Source organism: Labrus mixtus, chromosome 4 (genome assembly GCF_963584025.1).
Source record: "Labrus mixtus chromosome 4, fLabMix1.1, whole genome shotgun sequence".
Lineage (NCBI taxonomy): Eukaryota > Metazoa > Chordata > Actinopteri > Labriformes > Labridae > Labrus > Labrus mixtus.
The window spans coordinates 18,882,263-18,900,388 of NC_083615.1; the positions used below are offsets into that span (position 1 = coordinate 18,882,263).

Below are 18,126 nucleotides of genomic sequence, written 5' to 3' on the forward strand. Positions count from 1 at the left end.
ATGACTTGCATACATCACGGGAGACATTTGTATTCACAGAGACGTTTATTTTGACTTTCCTTCAGGAAGACTGAACTTCAGCCGCCTTAGTAACTTCCACACTAAGTCTGTTTTAAATGTCAATTTCACCGTTTTTTCTCCTTCAGTGACCGTTTAAAAAACATGATACGTTATTAAGTATTGAAGCAGGAAAAAATGATGATTAAAAAAATGAAATAATAATTGACTACAGGAAAAAACAATGTACACTCCACACTAGTCTGCACATAAACGAGGAAGAGGACACTGTATGTTCACCGCCCTTCCCTCAGTATGGACTCAGAACCATACAGACAAACAGACTGAGAAACAGCTTCTTTCCCACAGATGTGGACAAACTCCTCATCCCATAAACACCCCCCCCCCAACTAACAGGAATACACTGTGCAATAATGACTTTACTGCTGCTAACTGTTCACTACTTCCTTTTTAATGGACAGCTTTAAAACTGTTTATTTATTTACTCAGTGCATCTGTTGTGTTTATTCATTCACTCGCTGCACAATAATAACGCTACATAATCACTCGCTGCACTATAACTGTTCAATTATTCGCCCTAAATCTCTCTCTATATGTGCAGTATATGTCCTCTTACCCAGGCACTGCACATAAATACTCATATATTCATTCAGCCACCACAACTGTTTATTTATTTACTCACTGAACATGTAACTACAAATATATTTTTAAACATGTGAACCTATTTTTGCAAACGCTGCTGTACAGGATTGCTTCTGTAAAAAGTTGCATAGTGTTCTTTTAAACAATGACAATAAAGAGTCTATAGATACTCTATATCTATCTAGAGCTGATGATGAAGCAGGTCGCGCTGCTCCTGTACTGTCCGCTTGTTTCTTCCTCTGGTGCTGTGAGTGTGATAAGTGGTGGTTACACTTGAAGTCGTCTCCATCGTGTTAGTACGGCGTTATTTATTCACAAAGCTGATGAATAAAACAAACTAATGCATCTCTGTTAGCAGAACGTACACTCAGGTCGCTGTACTTAATGATTTATTTTCCTAAATTGCGCCCTCTCCTTGACTCACACTTTTCTTTTCTGGGCTCATTTCACTACTGGATTAGCAGAAGAAGAAAAGTCCCTGCTTCTCTTTTTAACCTTCTGCATCAGAGTGCAGCTTCAACACGGCCACGCTCCTCACTACATTGGTTTTAATCTGTGCTAAAGTTGCTGAGGTGGAGGAGGAGGAGGAGGAGGAGGAGGGCTAAATGGGAAACATGCTGCTGAGATTTTCAATTAAGTTTCCTGTTAGCGTCCCATTGGCTGAGCAGCGTCTCTGGGGGAGGCTGCATTTCTTCCTCTGCTATCTGCTCCTTCCATTTCATTTTCTCTTTCAGGCTGAAGAGGCTTTAACTCCCCTGAGACTCAGCGCGCTCCCCTGCTCGTCATTAGTGTCCCACAGCCGCTCTGAGGTCGTCCTTTGCTAAGACGCTGGGTGACCTGCGCAGGCTTTTCATTCTTTTGTCCACGTTAATGAAGCCGGTAAAGTCTAAGATATCATCACGGCCTACGGGCAGATTGTTGTTTGAGTATTTTCTGAGGAAGATATCAGCCGGCTTTCTTTTTCAGAGTTGAACCAGAAGATTATTTCCTCTCTGTGTTGAGCATGAAGCTTTGGTTAGCTTAGCTTAACATGTTTAGCTTAGAAGCAGTGGGACAAAGCTAAGATGGCTGTTCCAACTTAAAGCTGCTACAAACTGCAGATCTGTCCGATTTGTCGAGGCTCGTCATAGATAATCCCTGAGTGCATGTCCTCTGATTGTTTTACTGCTCCCGATCGAGTCAGAGCCTCCCTGATCTCAAACCGTTCCAGGTCGGGCTACCTCAGACAGAATACCTGTAATGAGAGCAAGCAGACCGGGAAGTGCCAACATGGCAGAGAACATAAAGCGTCTTGAACGTCTTCTCAGCCAGAATTTCACCCAGTCTGTTCTGTGCACCTCCATCACTGTCTGGTTTGGATCTGCAACCAAACTGGACAGACACAGACTGCAACGGACTATAAGGACTGCAGAAAAAATAATCTGTGTCGACCTGCCCCCCCATCCAGGACTTATACCAGTCCCTGGCCAGGAAATTGACAGGTAGTATCACTGCAGACTCCTCACACCCCGGAAACAAACTTTTCAAACTCCTCCCCTCCGGCAGGCGTTACAGAACACTGTACGCAAAAACAACCCGTCATAAGAACAGTTTCTTCCCCCAGGCTGTCACTCTGATGAACGCTAAACAGTCACAGAGTGTCAGACCTGTCGCTGTGAAATGACTCTAAACCAACCGACACTGTGAATATACATACATTTATATATATATATATTATTTAATTTAAATGATCAATATACACACACTTATTTATGTAAATACTAAATACAATAAATAATTGACATCTTAATTGACCCATCTGTCACATAACTGCATTTTACTTATCATGTTACTTCAACATCTTTTGCACTATTCACCACTGCACTGTTTCATGTTTAGTCATGTAAATATTAATCTTTTCTTATTCTGTCTATTGTTGATATTTAATGTTGCACCTGTACATAAGAGAGCACAGTTCACCAAAGTTAAATTCCTTGTGTGTGTGTGTAAGCATACCTGGCCAATAAATCTGATTCTGAGATTATTTTTCTAATTTTTTGTTTGTCGCTGCAAAACAGTACGCACGGCAGAAGGCCAGCTGATGATCGGGATCGTCCTCCATATTTGTTTTTTTTTGTGAGATCTGGTGTCTGTGGAATCCTTACTCCAAACAGGTCTGGTTCTCGACTGGTCTGGCTTCAGGACCCACTACAGACTCCTTCACGGAACATTTGCGACCCAAAGTTCTGCTATTTGTCAACCAATCAGATTGTTTCTGGAAAAATGGAACCGTTTGGATCTCAGACTGGAAACAAAACATGAGACAGAACAAAGAAATGGAATAAAACAAACATGTTTAAAAACCGCTTCATGGACTTTTTGACACAATTTTTGTTTTCAGGCACACAATCGCAACCAACTGAACACAGCTACATGACCCACTTTTGGGTCCCGACCCACCTGTTGAGAACCACTGGTGTAGTGTGTGCGTTCAGAGGATGATAACGTTTAAAATCTGTGAGCCGTCTTCATGTCTGCGGTCTCCGAAAACTCACCTCCGAGGCTGTTCTGGTTGGACGACTCTTATACGATATCTAAACTATAATCTATAAATAGAAACAAACAATAACCCATGTAACCAGAGTTACAGGTAACGATGTACACCACAAACACCACATGCTGCAAATGACCCGTTCTGCACACGAGCAGCATGAAGCAACATAACCAGGAGAGAAGGACAGAACGCCATGACACGTCTGAACCATCAAACTGAATGAATGTGATGAATGACGTTTAGATTTTAAATAATCAGGATAAACAGAGGCACGGTTAAAAACCTGCAGATCTTTTTGTGTTATCCTGTAAGAACAGTCAGTAAATACCACGCCCCTATTTATTCACGGCTCAGCTGTCCTCGCCCCCAGAGTTTACGGCATGGAGATACGTAATACGGCAAAGAAGAGAAACGAGATATGACCTGAGTGACACCATAACAGAGAAAAGAGGAATAACATTGTGTTGTCTGGCAGCCTGAAATGTAGGATTAAAGAGCTTCAGAAGAAATGCGCCGGCATGGAAATCTCAACAGCGTTGGTGTGGATAACCCAGCTGAGTTTTTAATAATTAATTTAACATCCGTGATGTGTAACGTACATAATCTAGGCTATAATATAATCAAATTTTTATACTTTTAGTTACCCAGTCAGACCTTAAGATCACTAAAATATAGCTTAGTGTTGCTAGTCTTAAAAGAAGCAGCTTCCGGACGGCAGTCGTACCCCACCTGAAATAATCCCAGATCGAGGAGCGAGTGGCTTCTTTCATCAGTTCAGCCTCAATATCAGGCCCAAGTGGTACAGGCGAACCTGCATCTGTGTTGAATAATGTCAACTGCACTAATGTGCTCCTTGCTCGCCATTAATGACACTTTAAAAGAGATTAATGAAAACCTGAAACGTCCTGCAACAAATGAATAAAGTGTTTGATCAAACGCTGTGTAATGTGTATTTATCATCTGAATGGCCTATATTTCAAACATAAGAATTTAACACTTGGCTATAAGAAGCCCCCAGATTTCTTTATTCATTACTAAAATCATGTAGTCTGGCCTCAGGGCGTCTGCTGTGCGCAATTACGCATGTGGCACATGAGCGTATTATTGATTATTTAAATCTCCGCACATACCGATTAGTTAATGTTCTTTATTCTTAAATATTTCATATTTCAGAGGTTAAAAGTTGTATTTAGTATCCGCTGGAGGTTTTCCTGTCCTTTTAAAGTAACTGCTTTAAGTTTTTCTGTTTTAATTTGTCTCAGTATTTTCTGCAGCGATATTCCTGTGCGCATGAATGTTTAACATGTAATTACCAAAAGCATCCTCTCTAATACCTAATCTTTAAAGTAGCCTAAATCGATTAAAAAACATTAATTCATCAAATATAACATACAACTTGTCATGAACGGTTGGAAAACAAGGGAGGTGGACCCAAGTGCAGAATAACCAAAAATATTTAATTAAACAAAAAGGCCAAAGGGCGAACAAAACTTAATTCAAAAATCCAAAAAGGGAAAACAAGGAGCAACAACAACACACTAGAAACTCTAACATTGACATACATACTCTGAACTTAGAACAACTAACAAACATCTGACAAACTACATCCAAGAACTAACACATCTGACTTACGACGAACAATGAACTGACACAGAGGGTAAGAAACACAGAGACTAAATAGACATGGTGTAATCAGACACAGGTGAGACTAACTAGACACAGGTGAAGACAATGAGGGCAATCAACACTGGAGGGAAACACACAGAGGCAGGACAAGAAACACTGAGGACAACTATGACAAATACATGAAACACTGAAGACACTGTTAAACATCAAGACACACTAGAACAGAGAGGGACACGAGGATTTGAAATGACAAAATAACACAGGAAACACTGAAGACTAAACTATGAAACATTAGGACAAGAGGGAAACAAGCAACACTAGGATAAACACAGGCACTGCAGTATGATCTAATGATTGTCCAACACAGACAGATTCACTGCAGCACAAGTCCACACTGAGTTGAAACCGTGCGTACACGAGCTGAGACCTGGCGTGGGATTTGAGCGCACCCTCCACTCGCGTCCAAATTGATAAGTGCCGAACTTTGCGTGGAAATGACCGTACACCCATTTTTCTCCCATACGTACATTTGATAATTGAGGGCCTCTGTGTGTGTGTTCTGATGAGGAGGCTGCCTCACAGCTCGTCATGGTAAACACACACACAGCGGTTAAACCTGAATCTGTCACCGTCTGTGCTCAGTGTGAACGCAGACTCTGAATCTGAACACATTAATCAAACTGACTCGTGTAGCTCTTGTTCCTGTTACCACTGGTTGTGTTTGTCCTTACAGAGAAGCAGGAGGACTACTTTCTCCTGTGTGACGTCCTTCCAGAGGACCGAACCCTCCGAGAGAGGCCGCAGCAGAAACGACTGACGAGGACGAACGACCGACTCATCTGCCTTCAGTCGCCTCAAGTAGTTTTGTTTTGGAAAAGAAAGTCCGGGCTGAAATGTGATGATATAAATGTCACTCATGGGTCACGCTTTGTTGGCTGATCTGGCACTCGTCAGCGGTGCGGTTGACACAAACACGGCCTGCAGCGCTCCCAGCAGCCGGCGGGATCAGCGAGCGTCTGGCAGCAGCTGCAGCAGCAGGACGATTTAATTAGCAGCAGATTAATGCTGGATGGGAGCGCTGATAGGAGGCCCTCCTCACCGGGCAGACCTCTGAGCGGCAGCGAGGTTTCATAGGGTCGAGCCTGCAGCTTCACACACACACACACACACACGCTCGCTGTCAGGGAGTGGACTCCGACATGTCAGCTGCAGGAACACCAACGGCTTCGTTTAGCCTTGAACCAGCTGCAATCTCGCTCTCAATCGTTTCTCAAACTTTCTCGAACAAAAATATGTTGCGCATCTATTTCATAAGACAGGAGGGTGACTTTTCAAAAACAGGTCAACTCCCGCACACTGTCTTACTTGTTAGAATTTACCTGCAACGTTTCGACCACAGATGGATGCTTCCCGTTTGTTTTGAACCCAGAACACCCCGATTCACACCTGCTGCAGGTTGTGAACACAAACGTCTGAGTCTCTTTTAACTCGTCTTTAAGGTGACGTCTTCCTTCACACTCTGATGAAAAAAGCATTAATTTGACACACAACAACACCATCGAGGTTTGTGAAAAGAAAGAAGTTCTAAAGAGACTGAAGAAGAGAGAGAGAGTTTAATGTTCAAACGGAGATTACTTTCTCGTCGCTGCAGAGCTCCCCGAACACTTTGAGAAGCAGCAGCGAGCGTTCAATTGTTGGTTTCATGAAAGTGACAGAAATCGGCACATTTTCGCCCCCACATTTTCAGCGTTGAAAAGATGTCGGGGGAGGCACTTTCCTGACGCCGTTTGATCATTTGACATCACGTCTGATGGAGTGTTCTGATGCCTTAATGCTGAATGGGAGCACATCCCAGCAGCCAGGTTTCAGCATGTTGAAGAAGGTTTTCTCAGGAGAGCGGAGGCTGCAGGTTTGATTTCCTGATCACATATTTGACATCTCTGAGAGTCGCTCGAGCTCGGTGATTCTGCACGTTGTCTTAAACCAAGGTGGTTCAAGGTGCATTGTTCGATATGTAACAAGAGACGTAAAATTCAGGGACTTTTTTTAAACTAGAAGGACAAACAGAGCTCAATTACACTAAACTGTCCCGTTTCAAAAATGTTTGGACCAATCAGAGAGCAAAGACGAACAAAATACTAAACAATCCAAACACTTCATATTTTCCTACCCACGAGGTCCCATTCTCCGTTGGCGATGTATCCGGTGATGTCCGCCTCGATCATCTGCAGGTCCAGAGACCAGCCGCCGTACGTCCACGAGCCGAACTTCAGGTCGCAGCGCTGCACGTCGAAGGGAAACCAGCGGACGTCGATGTAACACGTGCTTTTAAATATCCCTGAGAGAAAAAACAAAAGAGTAGGAGGAGAGACAAAATTAAGAAGGGAAGGAAATGCATGAGGCGTCACGGTGGTGCAGTGGTTAGTGCTGTCCCAGTGAGGAGGTTCTTGGTTCAAATCCCCATCTGACAGGAGCCTCTCTGTGTGGAGTCTGCATGTTCTCCCCGTGCATGTGTGGGTTCTCTCTCTAAATTTTCTTCAGTGGAGATTCCAGAGACGGTTGGGGCCCGAGACAGAAACCTCCAACGATCATCACCATCCTGTCCGCCAGCGTCCCGACCCTTACTCCTGTTTTGTTTTTCTCTCTTTTAGAAGGATCTTTGTTGACTTTCATTGACAAACTCTGGTTCTATAGCAGTAATGCTGCAATGCTCAGCAGGGCAACCACAGTGAGTACTGTCAGATGGCGCCCCCTTAGGGAGGTTTCCTACTGTCGTTGCAGAATTTGCACATTTCAGGGCACTTCTTTGGTGAAGGTTTCTGAGCCCTCAGGGGCCCCCTTGCTGGTCTGGGGTCCTAAGCAGTTGCCTGTTGACAAGCCGCACCTCTGTGCAAAATAACATCTGAACAAGAGCTGATGAATATTTTTGTGTCAGCTCGAGTTTCAGTTGGAGCGAGAGATCAATAGCCAATCAAATCTGTCCAAAGTAATTACTGAAAATGAAGGACTGAGGTGAGAAAACAAGATCAAGCTTTCAAAGCTGAAAGACAGAAATTACAGAGCGGACAGAAAAGCAAAGATTGGAACGACAGAAATAAAATGACTCAGGGAATGAGGACGCAGAGAAGAGGACAAAGAGTTCACAGAGAAACTCCAAACATCAGCAGTGAAGTGCTTTTCTTTTTTTTACAGGTAAACAAGAAAACGTGAAAAAAACCATGTTGGAGGTTTTTTTTCTTTATTGACTTGAAAGATCAGCCGGGGGAATCCAATCGGATCCCGAGTCAGCCGGTACCTGCTGTCTCCAGAAAAGAAAAAAAATGAAAGTTTAATGATCCCGGAGGAGGAATGAGGACGCTGCTGCAGCAGAATAAACAGGAAACAGCCGAGGCGATACACAGATTAAAAATAGAAGATTAAGAATAACGCTGAGGAAAGTTTCATTATGAGAGGAGCGCGAGGGGAAACAAACACGAGGACAGAAATGGTGCAGAGGCTGCAAACATCAGGATCAGGGTTAAATCAGAGGACTCTACATCATGCAATAACAAACACATGTTGTGGTCTTTGTCCCTCCTGTTCCCCCCCCCCCCTTGTGATCAATAACCTGTCAGAGGTAATAGAGCCGTTAGGACTTTTATTACTTATTGATTCCTGATTCGATGATGGCTTTCATCTCCCTGACGTTTCATGTTTGAGCTATAAGCTGTGTTCAGTCTACGGATTGATCGCATTTTGTTTCCTTTATTGTGAGATTTTTTTAAATTTGATGTTTGAGTCCATAAAAAGATTGGTCATATATCTTCAGTGTTCAGCTGCCTGGTTAAAAGTTGTGATGAGTCTCAGGTCATTCATCATCAGGCCCATAACTCCTCCTGACCTCCTCCCTGTTGACCCCTCAACCTCATGTTGACCCCCCCCCCCCCCGTCAGGGTTTGATGGCGTTGTTTGATGGCACCTCTGAGGCAGTTCGGGTGATTGGTCGCTGTAATGATTTTCTTTATGTCTTTATGTTTCATTTGAGACAAAGGAGTCATTGTTGAACTCAACATTAAAGGCGATCAGCTCGATGTTGATGCTCCAGTATGTTTACAATCTGAACACATCAAGTCACATCTGATTTAAAAAGCGTTTGTTGATGTAAACCACAAACACTCATGAGGCCTTTTCACACATGCACTCCTGAAAATATCCAGATACATTCAGGAGGACTGCTCCTAAAATCCTCCTGACCTGTTCACACATGCACCTCACACAAGGAGACTATCCCTGTCAGACAGGAGGGGGGGTCTCCTGAGGTAATAAGAACGACCAGGAAGTATTGGACAAAGCATCAGAGTCCTCTAGAAGATGCTATAATGAGAATATTTGTCTTTCTATCAATGCTACATGTTGTTGAACAGAATCTCAATCTGAACTAAAGAGTGGAGAAGAACATACTGGAGAACAGGAAACATAATGCAGCAGGTTCATTAGAGCACGGAGATGGTAGAGGTGGCGTGCAGACAGTCTATGGTCGTGCAGCGATCACAGGGAATAAACGTCACCACCCCCTCCCACTCACTCCAGGTGAATTCTCCTGATTATATCCTGCTGCGTTCTCACATCAGCTCACTCTGACTTTCTGCAGAATAAACACGAGGAGGCTGGAGGAGAAACTCCGGGTGAAGAGAGAAACATTCAGCTGTTTGTGTTCACACATGACGCTCAGCCTTCTAAAAGGAGTTTTCTAAAAGAGTGAAAGCTCTATTTGACTACATTCAGATTCATTTTAGGATACTCTGAAATTTCATCACAAGACGCACAAATGCTAATACAGACACGGGCTGATCATTCTTCGATAGTGGAATGGGCGGGGCTTGTTGGTGTGTTACCTGGTGGCAGGTACTGACAGTATCCAGAGGAGTTGACCAGGATGTTGGTGTGGAATGAGGCGTCGAACCTTTCATCAGCACTGAGGAGACAGATGACATGGAGACATCAGAGAGGTCATTAAAGGTCACTGAAGTTTCATCATGGCTACAGCTGATCATACACACGGACCAATATAATGTGTACAATGAAATTATTATGTTGCAAAAGGGCATGCAGTGGGGGGTGGGGGGTGGGGGGGGTGTGACCTGCATCTGCTCCCAATCCTAATCTCACCCAGAGCACCAAAACCAGATGAGCTGTGCCTGTACTGTTAAACTTTGAAACACCTATTCTCTCTCTCTCTGAGCGTTTGTTCAAAGGGAGAAAACTTTAAAGTTAAACTACTCTGAGTTCACTGTAAAAGTTGACCCCCTCTCATTAAAGCAGCCGGGTCAATATTCTCTCTGAGAGCCCCTCCCCTTCCCTCCTTCACCTCCTGCCAGGTTCAAACTTTCTCCCTAACGCAGCTCGGTTAATGAGCTGAGACGCTCGTCAGCACCCAGCAGAGAGCCTCCCACAGCGTGCAGCGACCATGCTTTAACCGTGTGCTGTAACCCTGACAGGAGAGACGCCAACATTAGCGCTGATGACAGGAGGGAATGAGCTGAGCTAACTTGTTTATCGAATCAGAACTAAAGGATGGAAGTGAACCGTCATCGTTCAGGGCGTTCTCATCGTGAACTGAAACGTCCTCAGGCCACAGGAGACAAATTGATCCGGTTGTTCCTCCTTTTTTAAAGGAAATGTTGCCAAGAGGTGGGTGGAGGATGGAGGGTTATTTGGATGCAACACTCCTCCGACTCCAAAATGAATTTTCAAGTCACTCTGAGCAGGAACCCCTCGGGTTAGAGGTGCTGAGGCAACCACAACCCCCAAGGTTTCTGAGTCGAGAATACGACTTTATATGACGTCTTTGCAACATCTTATCTGACTCATGAAGCGAGCATCTGTTGATCGTCTGTAATCTGGGAGGTCGTGTACCTGTTGTACAGCAGGATATCCGGCCTCCAGATCTGGTTGTCGGGGAATCTGACGTTGGTCACACCAGGATAGTCGGACGTGTTCCACTGCAGGTAGAAATCTGTCCAGTACTGAAACACAGACGCATACAGAAACACAGCCTAGTTCAAGTTTACATAATAACACTTTGTTCACTTAAAGAAAAAGATTACTTTTTGAAAGAAGCTGTAACTGTCCTGGAGCAGAAAACATGTTGAGGTCTGGATCTGGCTCTCATATTTTATGAGACATAAAGTTTAAAGTTTGTTCTCCGTCAAATCTGTGAGAACTGAAGTCTGTGGTTATAGAGTGCCACAGGAATGAGTCCTAAAACCTGGAAGTAAGTTAGCATTTGAGCGCCATGGGGTCTAACGTCTAAAAGTCAATGGGGATTTTGAATGAGTTTGTGGTTAGACGCCTGAAATAAGGTCTGTGGTTAACACAAGCTTAAGAGATGTTGACATTTTGTTAGACCACATAAACTATGTTAGGTAATACCCACACTTTTGAATTTTAAAGTTTTTACGTGTCTTTAAAAAGGCGGTTGCTAACAAGTGGCTAAATGTGACTACAGTGGTTGTCGAGGACATTAAATGTCATCACGCCGGACACAGAGGCCGGGAACTCTCTCACTAGTCTGTGATGTCTCTGTAGGTTTAATCTTTGGGTTAAGGCAAATATTAGGTTAGTAAACAATTTATTAAGCTACGCAGATTAGTTTATCGTAGATCGTCTGAAGCATAACGCTAGTGACCTCACAATCATCCGACTGTGGTGTAGTTCGCTTGTAGCATAACGTTAGCGTTTTACTGTCGGCCGCATTAACGCTTCAAACATCATAAAAATGGTGTTCATCTGATTATCCTGCTGAACAAAACGCCTACGCTTCAGAAACGTGCGTTTGCCACAGAGCAAATCCAAAATCCAATGCAAAAATCACATAGGTGAATTCTTGTTAGACCCCATGGCGATGCTACTTCCAGGTTGGCCTACAAAAATACGTCATATGGTTTGTTCTCTATTAATGGACGAAGCCTGAGTGACGTTCCCCTGCATGTTCCTGCAGGGGGCGCTGGAGTCCCATCGATGGCGGTCTCCATGCTGGAAATGCTGTTTCAGTCTAACTTTCAGTCAACCTAAGGACAGGCTGAGAGCTGGAGCTGAGGCGGGTTTTAAGACTCCTGACAAACTGTTACACCGCGCCCACCTGTCAATCATGTCAGCTACACGCCTTATTGTGAATAACTCTTATCCTTCATCAAATCAAAACTGATGAGTCATCAAAACATTCCCCCCGTACAGTGTGTGTCGATCGAGACATGAGCTAATCAGACCTATTTGTTTTTTCAACCAGGCTGTAAACATATTAATCTCTGCTGTAAAAACAGGCTTTTTAGAATGGGTGTTTATGTGACTTCCTGTGCTTCTGCAGCCAGCCTCTAGTGGACACTTGAGGAACTGCAGGATTTTACACTTTGGATTTGACACTTTTCAACACCGGAGGTAGCCGCTCGGTGAGAACTATAAACTGTAACAATTTGTGTTTTGACTAAAAGCAGCTGATAAGTAGCCGCTCGTCCCTTGTTGACCTCCGTCTTGCTGCCGGTTGTTGTCTGGATCATACCGACCCTCTTTGTTCTTTTCTCTGTGTGTGTTTGGAAGCAGCTGTGAGAGAGGAGCCTGTGCTGCCATGACACATCAGGACTGGGCTGATGTCTAATTTACATTCACAGCTCTCGTGGCCGGCTCACTCCTCATCACGTCTCTCTCTCTGAGCTCCCCGCTCTGTGGCTGTGAAGGTCACACTCGTCTCCTCGAGTCTTGTTTACTGGCTGTCACTGAGCTCAAATGTTCTCCTCACAGGAAGTCACAGCGGCCTCAGTGATCCCCCGCTCCTTAGAAATCACGAGACCAGACTCTGAAGTTTCTGGATCTGAACTACAAGACTGTAAATTCTTGGGGAAAACTTTGAGGAAATATTTTTAGATATGTGTTTGATGTTTTGAGGTTCTCATAATGTGCAACGTTTGGTGCAATTTATATTTTCTTGGACTCGGTTACTTGATCTGCAGTTCAAGGCATCATCTAACATCCAATTAAAGAAATGATAAAAATACTGACTTCAATCTCATCTTATCTTTCCTGTAGGGATTCAAAGTTGAGAGTATTAACGACGCTTCATTTTTTCTTAGAGAGATTCATTTAGCTTGTTTGGTTTGGGGTGGTGTGAACACTCAAACGAACTCTAGTGCGGACCAAAGAACTGAACTCTGGTCCGCTTAAAAAAGGGGTTCTCAGATCACTTCCAAGTGCTCCAGAGTTCAGTTCGTCGTAGGTGAGAACGCGATCCGAACAAAGCGAGGGAAGTGAACCAAAAAAGCAGTGCATTGTGGGTTGAATTTGACCGTCTTTAAACGATGTCAATTAGGTTTGCAGAGCGTGGCTAATGTTAGCATTGCTAACAACACCAGCCTTCAGTCCTTCTTGCAGGTCTCTTGCCTGTGCTTTGTGTGGTTACACATCGCTCCGGTCGATATGTCAGTTTAACCTGAAACAGCCGACATGAAACTTTATCTCCATTATATAGATCTAAATTCTGCCAAACTGCGTCGCGATATGGGTCGCCATTCTTCCACTGTCCTGTTGTTAATCGTAGGGGTCAAAGTTCAGACACTGATCGGAGCAACAGCTCCAACTAGGGGCTGGTTACAGTACTCAACATGTGACTGGTTTTGGTGCAGAGTGAAACCAAACTGAACCAAATGAATAATGCACCGTTACAACTTCACTCCTGAATCACACCGAGGCCACCGGACTTCTTAAATGAAAGCGACTTAAGTTGATGTTCACAACTTAGAGAATCAATTTATCAACATCACTACCTTCTAACTACATCAGTTACAACAGAACTCCACAAAGAGAAGCAGACCAGATATCAGAGGACAGTGTTTTCATGTATTCTGAATGTGCATGTGGAAAAAGGTTCAAAGGCTCGCTGAGTCCAAAAAGAACAAGAGCGAAAGAAAACGTGCAAACACTAAAGGAAAGTAAGGAACTGATGCAACAAGAGGAAAACGTGCAGAAGAGAGAGAGAGAGACGTAATCCACACACTCGCCCAGATGGAGAAGTCTAGATAACACATTTAGGACTCGATGATGTTGGAGGTTGTTTAACAGGATTATCCTCCCTCACAGAGTTATTGCTTATTTCTGGCTATGTGAGGACATTTTTAGTTCCTGCTTCTTAACAGGATTAAACATGTCCGACTTTCAGACCAGATACGGGACTGTCAGGGTGACCAGCAGCACTTTGAAGGTTTATTTCTTTAAGGGATCGTTAACACCGTCTCCTAACAGCCCGTGAGCTCGCTGTCCACAAAGCAGATGTTACATGTTTACATCTCTGTGAATCTGAGGTTCCCCTTGCAAACATTTGAACATGTGCTGCTTTTGTACTGAAGGTGGACAAAGTGGAGTGAAGTGTTGTTGACTCAAATCAAGACACTCAAAAGTTTGTCAATAAGGTTTTTCTCTGAGTGTAAGGGCTTGGCATCTCTGTGTTTGTGTTTCATTTATTTATTTGAATCTGCTAGACTCTGGAGCTTTTTCAGATCATCTTGTTTATGGTTGGAATCAAGCGACAACCTCTGGTATTAAAAAATGAAGCCGATGCTGAAGTGTAAAATCCTGCAGTTCCTCGGGTGTCCACTAGAGGCTGGCTGCAGAAGCACAGGAAGTCACATACACACCCATTCTAAAAAGCCTGTTTTTACAGCAGAGATTAACATGTTTACAGCCTGGTTGAAAAAAAGAAATAGGTCTGATTAGCTCATGTCTAGCTGACCTGATTGACAGGCGGGTGCCGTGTAACGGTTTGTCAGGAGGCTTAAAACCTGCCTCAGATCTTACTGATTGGACCTTTAAGGTTTGTTAAATTACTCGGTACAAGTCTGCAGTGGTGTGTAGTCTCGCTTCAGTTACGGTTCTGTGACCAGTTTCTCGATATAAGGGCCGAGCTGACTGGCATCTCCTGTGGAAGATCCACAAAGAACCTCACAGAACCTCCCTTCAAATATCTACCACCTTTAAATGTAATGATATCAATTCAAACATTTCTATGTTCGCACCTGTATTCTGATTCTCTTTTGTTCTTCTCTTTGTTTCTTTAAATCCCTGAGAGAGTCAGAGAGTTCTTGATTGCCAAGAACATTTCCAAAAGCTGAACAAACACTCTGACATTCAAAAAAACACACACAGATCCTGGATCAGAAAGGTTTCCTTTGGCTCACACACATTCACCTCCTTTACAGATGGAAAAGAAAACACTATGCAGGAGGAGGAGAGGAGGAGGAGGAGGAGGAGGAAGAAGAGGAAACAGGAGGAGGAGGAGAGAGGAGAGGAGGAGGAGGAGGAAGAAGAGGAGACAGGAGGAGGAGGAGAGAGGAGAGGAGAAGGAGGAGAGAGGAGAGGAGGAGGAGGAGGAAGAAGAAGAGGAGGAGAGGAGGAGGAAGAAGAGCAGGATGTGGTGAAGTAAAAACCAAATTAAATTAGGCTAAAAGACTCGTCGGTCCTGGGAGGGGGCTGCAGAGAGGAAAAGCTGAGTCTCCGGGGAGGAACCAACCTTTCCATGTGAGAGGAGCAGATTAGGCCGGATTAGTGCATCACCACTTCACAAACACAGACTCCACAGGACCTGATATGGAAACTAATTAAATCTGGACTGCTGCGTGAAATGGGTTTAGGGAGAGCCGTCGTAATGAAGTCCTGCGCTCTCCGTTGGCTCTGACATTCACACCAGAGTCAGCCCTGCTCGCCAGAAGAGAAGAGGAGCAGCTTTTTATAGACCGAGGCGAGGTTCAAGTGAACAAAGCAGGAGCAGGAGGAGGAGATAAGAGAAAGGTGTAAAAGTGCAGGAGGTGTAAGGTGTGTCAGAGCGAGCAGCAGAGGATGGAGTTTTCATGGATGCAGGAACAGAAGTTGGCACTCGGAGCGAGTTTTCCTCCATCACACAGAAACTTATCTGGGTCAGAGCTGGAGTTGTGCGTTTCCTCTGGAGTCTCTCTGGAAGTCGAACTGAAGGAAGGAGGGGAAGATGTGGCTGTAGGCTTCCATTCATTATCAATGTTTACTGAGTTACTGCAGAGTCAGTTTACACATCGTCCCCGGCGGCCTGAGCGGCACAGATAGACTCATCTGTAACAGCTGGAAGTGACACAGGTTTAATGTTCTGTAATGGAGCTCTAATCCTGATCCAAGAGGGTCGGCTGGCAGCAGAGCGAGGCTGTTTTCAGACTCAATAAGTACAATATGATTTGGAAGAGCTGCAGAAGATTGTTCACTGTAGTCAGCTTTAAAAACTGCACGTGATACTTTGGAGAAAGTGTACATCCCAAATCAGATAATAGTAGTGTTGTAGTACTCGAAACTGGTCTCGAGACCGGTCTTGAGACCAGTTTTTGAGGGTCTCGGTCTCGTCTCGGAATCAAAGCATTTGGAGTCGAGTCGAGACTAAGACCAAGGCAGGGCGAGACCAAGACAAGGAAGAGGCGTTTTCCTTCTAATAACAGGAATGACGTGGAAAAATAGCCCATCAGTGGTGGTCTTGACCAGTGTCAGACTGGGCGGATTCTGGATTTAAATCAGGCCCTGCCTTGGTCTTGGTCTTGACTCGGTCTGGATCCATACATGTCTTGGTCTTGCCTCAGTCTCACCCTGCCTTGGTCTTGGCCTTGACTCGGTCTGGGTCCCTATGTTGTGGTCTTGACTTGGTTTATTCAGGAGAGATGAGAAATAAAACATCAGAACATTATTGAGAGAAACAGTGAAAATACCTGCAGCATCCCAGATGTTTGAGGAGGTTTCATGGTGGAGTGAAACTGAAATCAGGTCACAACAAAAGAAAACAAAGAATTCAGCTCAGAGAACTCACCAGCTGCAGCCAGATGTTGGTGGTCAGCACCTGATTCTTCTCGTCCTGAAAACAGAAACAGAAACAGTCAGATGAACGTCACTTTGATGAATGCCCGGCACACTGATAGACTTTCAGGTAGCCAAGCGTACGGAGAGAATTAAAGGACGGAGGTTTGTAGAAGCCGCCTCCCTTCAGGATGAGGTCTAATAATCTAACTCATCCTCACAAACAAACACGTCTGATTAACAGAGACAACAAGGCCGGGGCGGCTTAGTACGCTCGCCTCATCAAACCAGACTTAGACCAGACCAGACCAGAAAACAGACTTAACCAACTAGACCGGACCAGACCAGACCGAACCTAGACCAGACCAGACTGAACCTAGACTGGGCCTGACCAGACCAGACCCGACTAGACCAGACCAGACCAGAAAACAGACTAGACCAACTAGACCAGACCGGATCAAACCAGACCAAAGCAGAGCAGAGCAGACAGACCAGACCAGACCAGACCAGACAAAACAGATCGGACCGGACCGGACCGGACCAGACCAAACAGGTCCAGAGCAAGCCAGACCAGACCAGTGGACTGAAATGAGCCAGACCAGACCGGACCAGACCGGATCAGGTCAGACCAGAACAGACGAGGCCAGACCAGTTTGAATCAGAACAGAAAATAGACTGGACTGGGCCGGACTGGATTGGATTGGACCAGACTAGACCAAACCAAACCAAACTGAACTGGAACGAACCTAACCAGACCAGACCGGGTCAGACCAGAACAGACCAGAAAAAACAGACCGCATCTAGCCAGACTAGACCGGACCTGCCTGCAGGACCAAAGACAGACTCATCATCTGGACTAAAGAACCGAGAGGCAACAAAGCCAAGCAGCCTCCTGACAGGCCGCTGTGACAGAGACCGGGACGACCACCGAGGTGATCTTTATTTAAACAAACAGTCCCAGGTGCTCGTGGTGGTTTAGGTCTTGGATGAAGCGGATTACTGATATGTGTGCCTGAAGTAAACATCTTACATGTATCTTTAAATGAACCAGTGCCCCCAGCTTTTTACATTTCTACGCTTCACTTTTCTCTCTACTGGAGCAGTGATTCAACTTTACCTAATAATCATTTAGAGCCCAAAAACAGGGCCCAGTCTTTAATCTACATGAAGAACCCTTTGATCTGCAGCTTCAACATACATCCTGCTGTAAAATAAAACCTCCCCGTGGTTATATAACATCGTGCTGCTGGGACGTCTCTGCTCCGTCCTGATGTTTGGATATGTAGGAACTCATTTAGGTTTTAGCGTTAAATTAAGTCTGGAGGAAAACTCCCCTGAGATCAAGCTTTTCCACACGATTCATACGTTTCCTTCAGCACAGCCTGCAGCCCGATACTTACATAAGTCTGACTGTTTTTAATAAACTCTACGAGGGAAGGTCCTGGATGTATAACTCATCAGAGATTAGAAAATGAAAC

At 44.5% G+C, this 18,126-nt stretch overlaps 1 protein-coding gene and 1 long non-coding RNA gene across 2 annotated transcripts in view; one reads left to right on the plus strand and one right to left on the minus strand.

Annotated features, from left to right (window-relative positions):
* LOC132973575 (uncharacterized) overlaps nucleotides 1-18,126 on the plus strand; it is a 285,267-nt gene that overhangs the window by 71,359 nt on the left and 195,782 nt on the right. The window lies entirely within an intron of this gene.
* Nucleotides 1-18,126, minus strand: part of LOC132972989 (neuronal acetylcholine receptor subunit alpha-7) — a 30,209-nt gene that overhangs the window by 4,232 nt on the left and 7,851 nt on the right. The window contains exons 3-6 of the mRNA XM_061036166.1: nucleotides 16,662-16,706; nucleotides 10,715-10,824; nucleotides 9,694-9,773; nucleotides 6,990-7,157 (exon numbers count right to left, since the gene is read on the minus strand). Of these exons, the coding sequence (XP_060892149.1) occupies nucleotides 6,990-7,157; nucleotides 9,694-9,773; nucleotides 10,715-10,824; nucleotides 16,662-16,706 (403 nt within the window). The remainder of the gene's footprint in view (nucleotides 1-6,989; nucleotides 7,158-9,693; nucleotides 9,774-10,714; nucleotides 10,825-16,661; nucleotides 16,707-18,126) is intronic.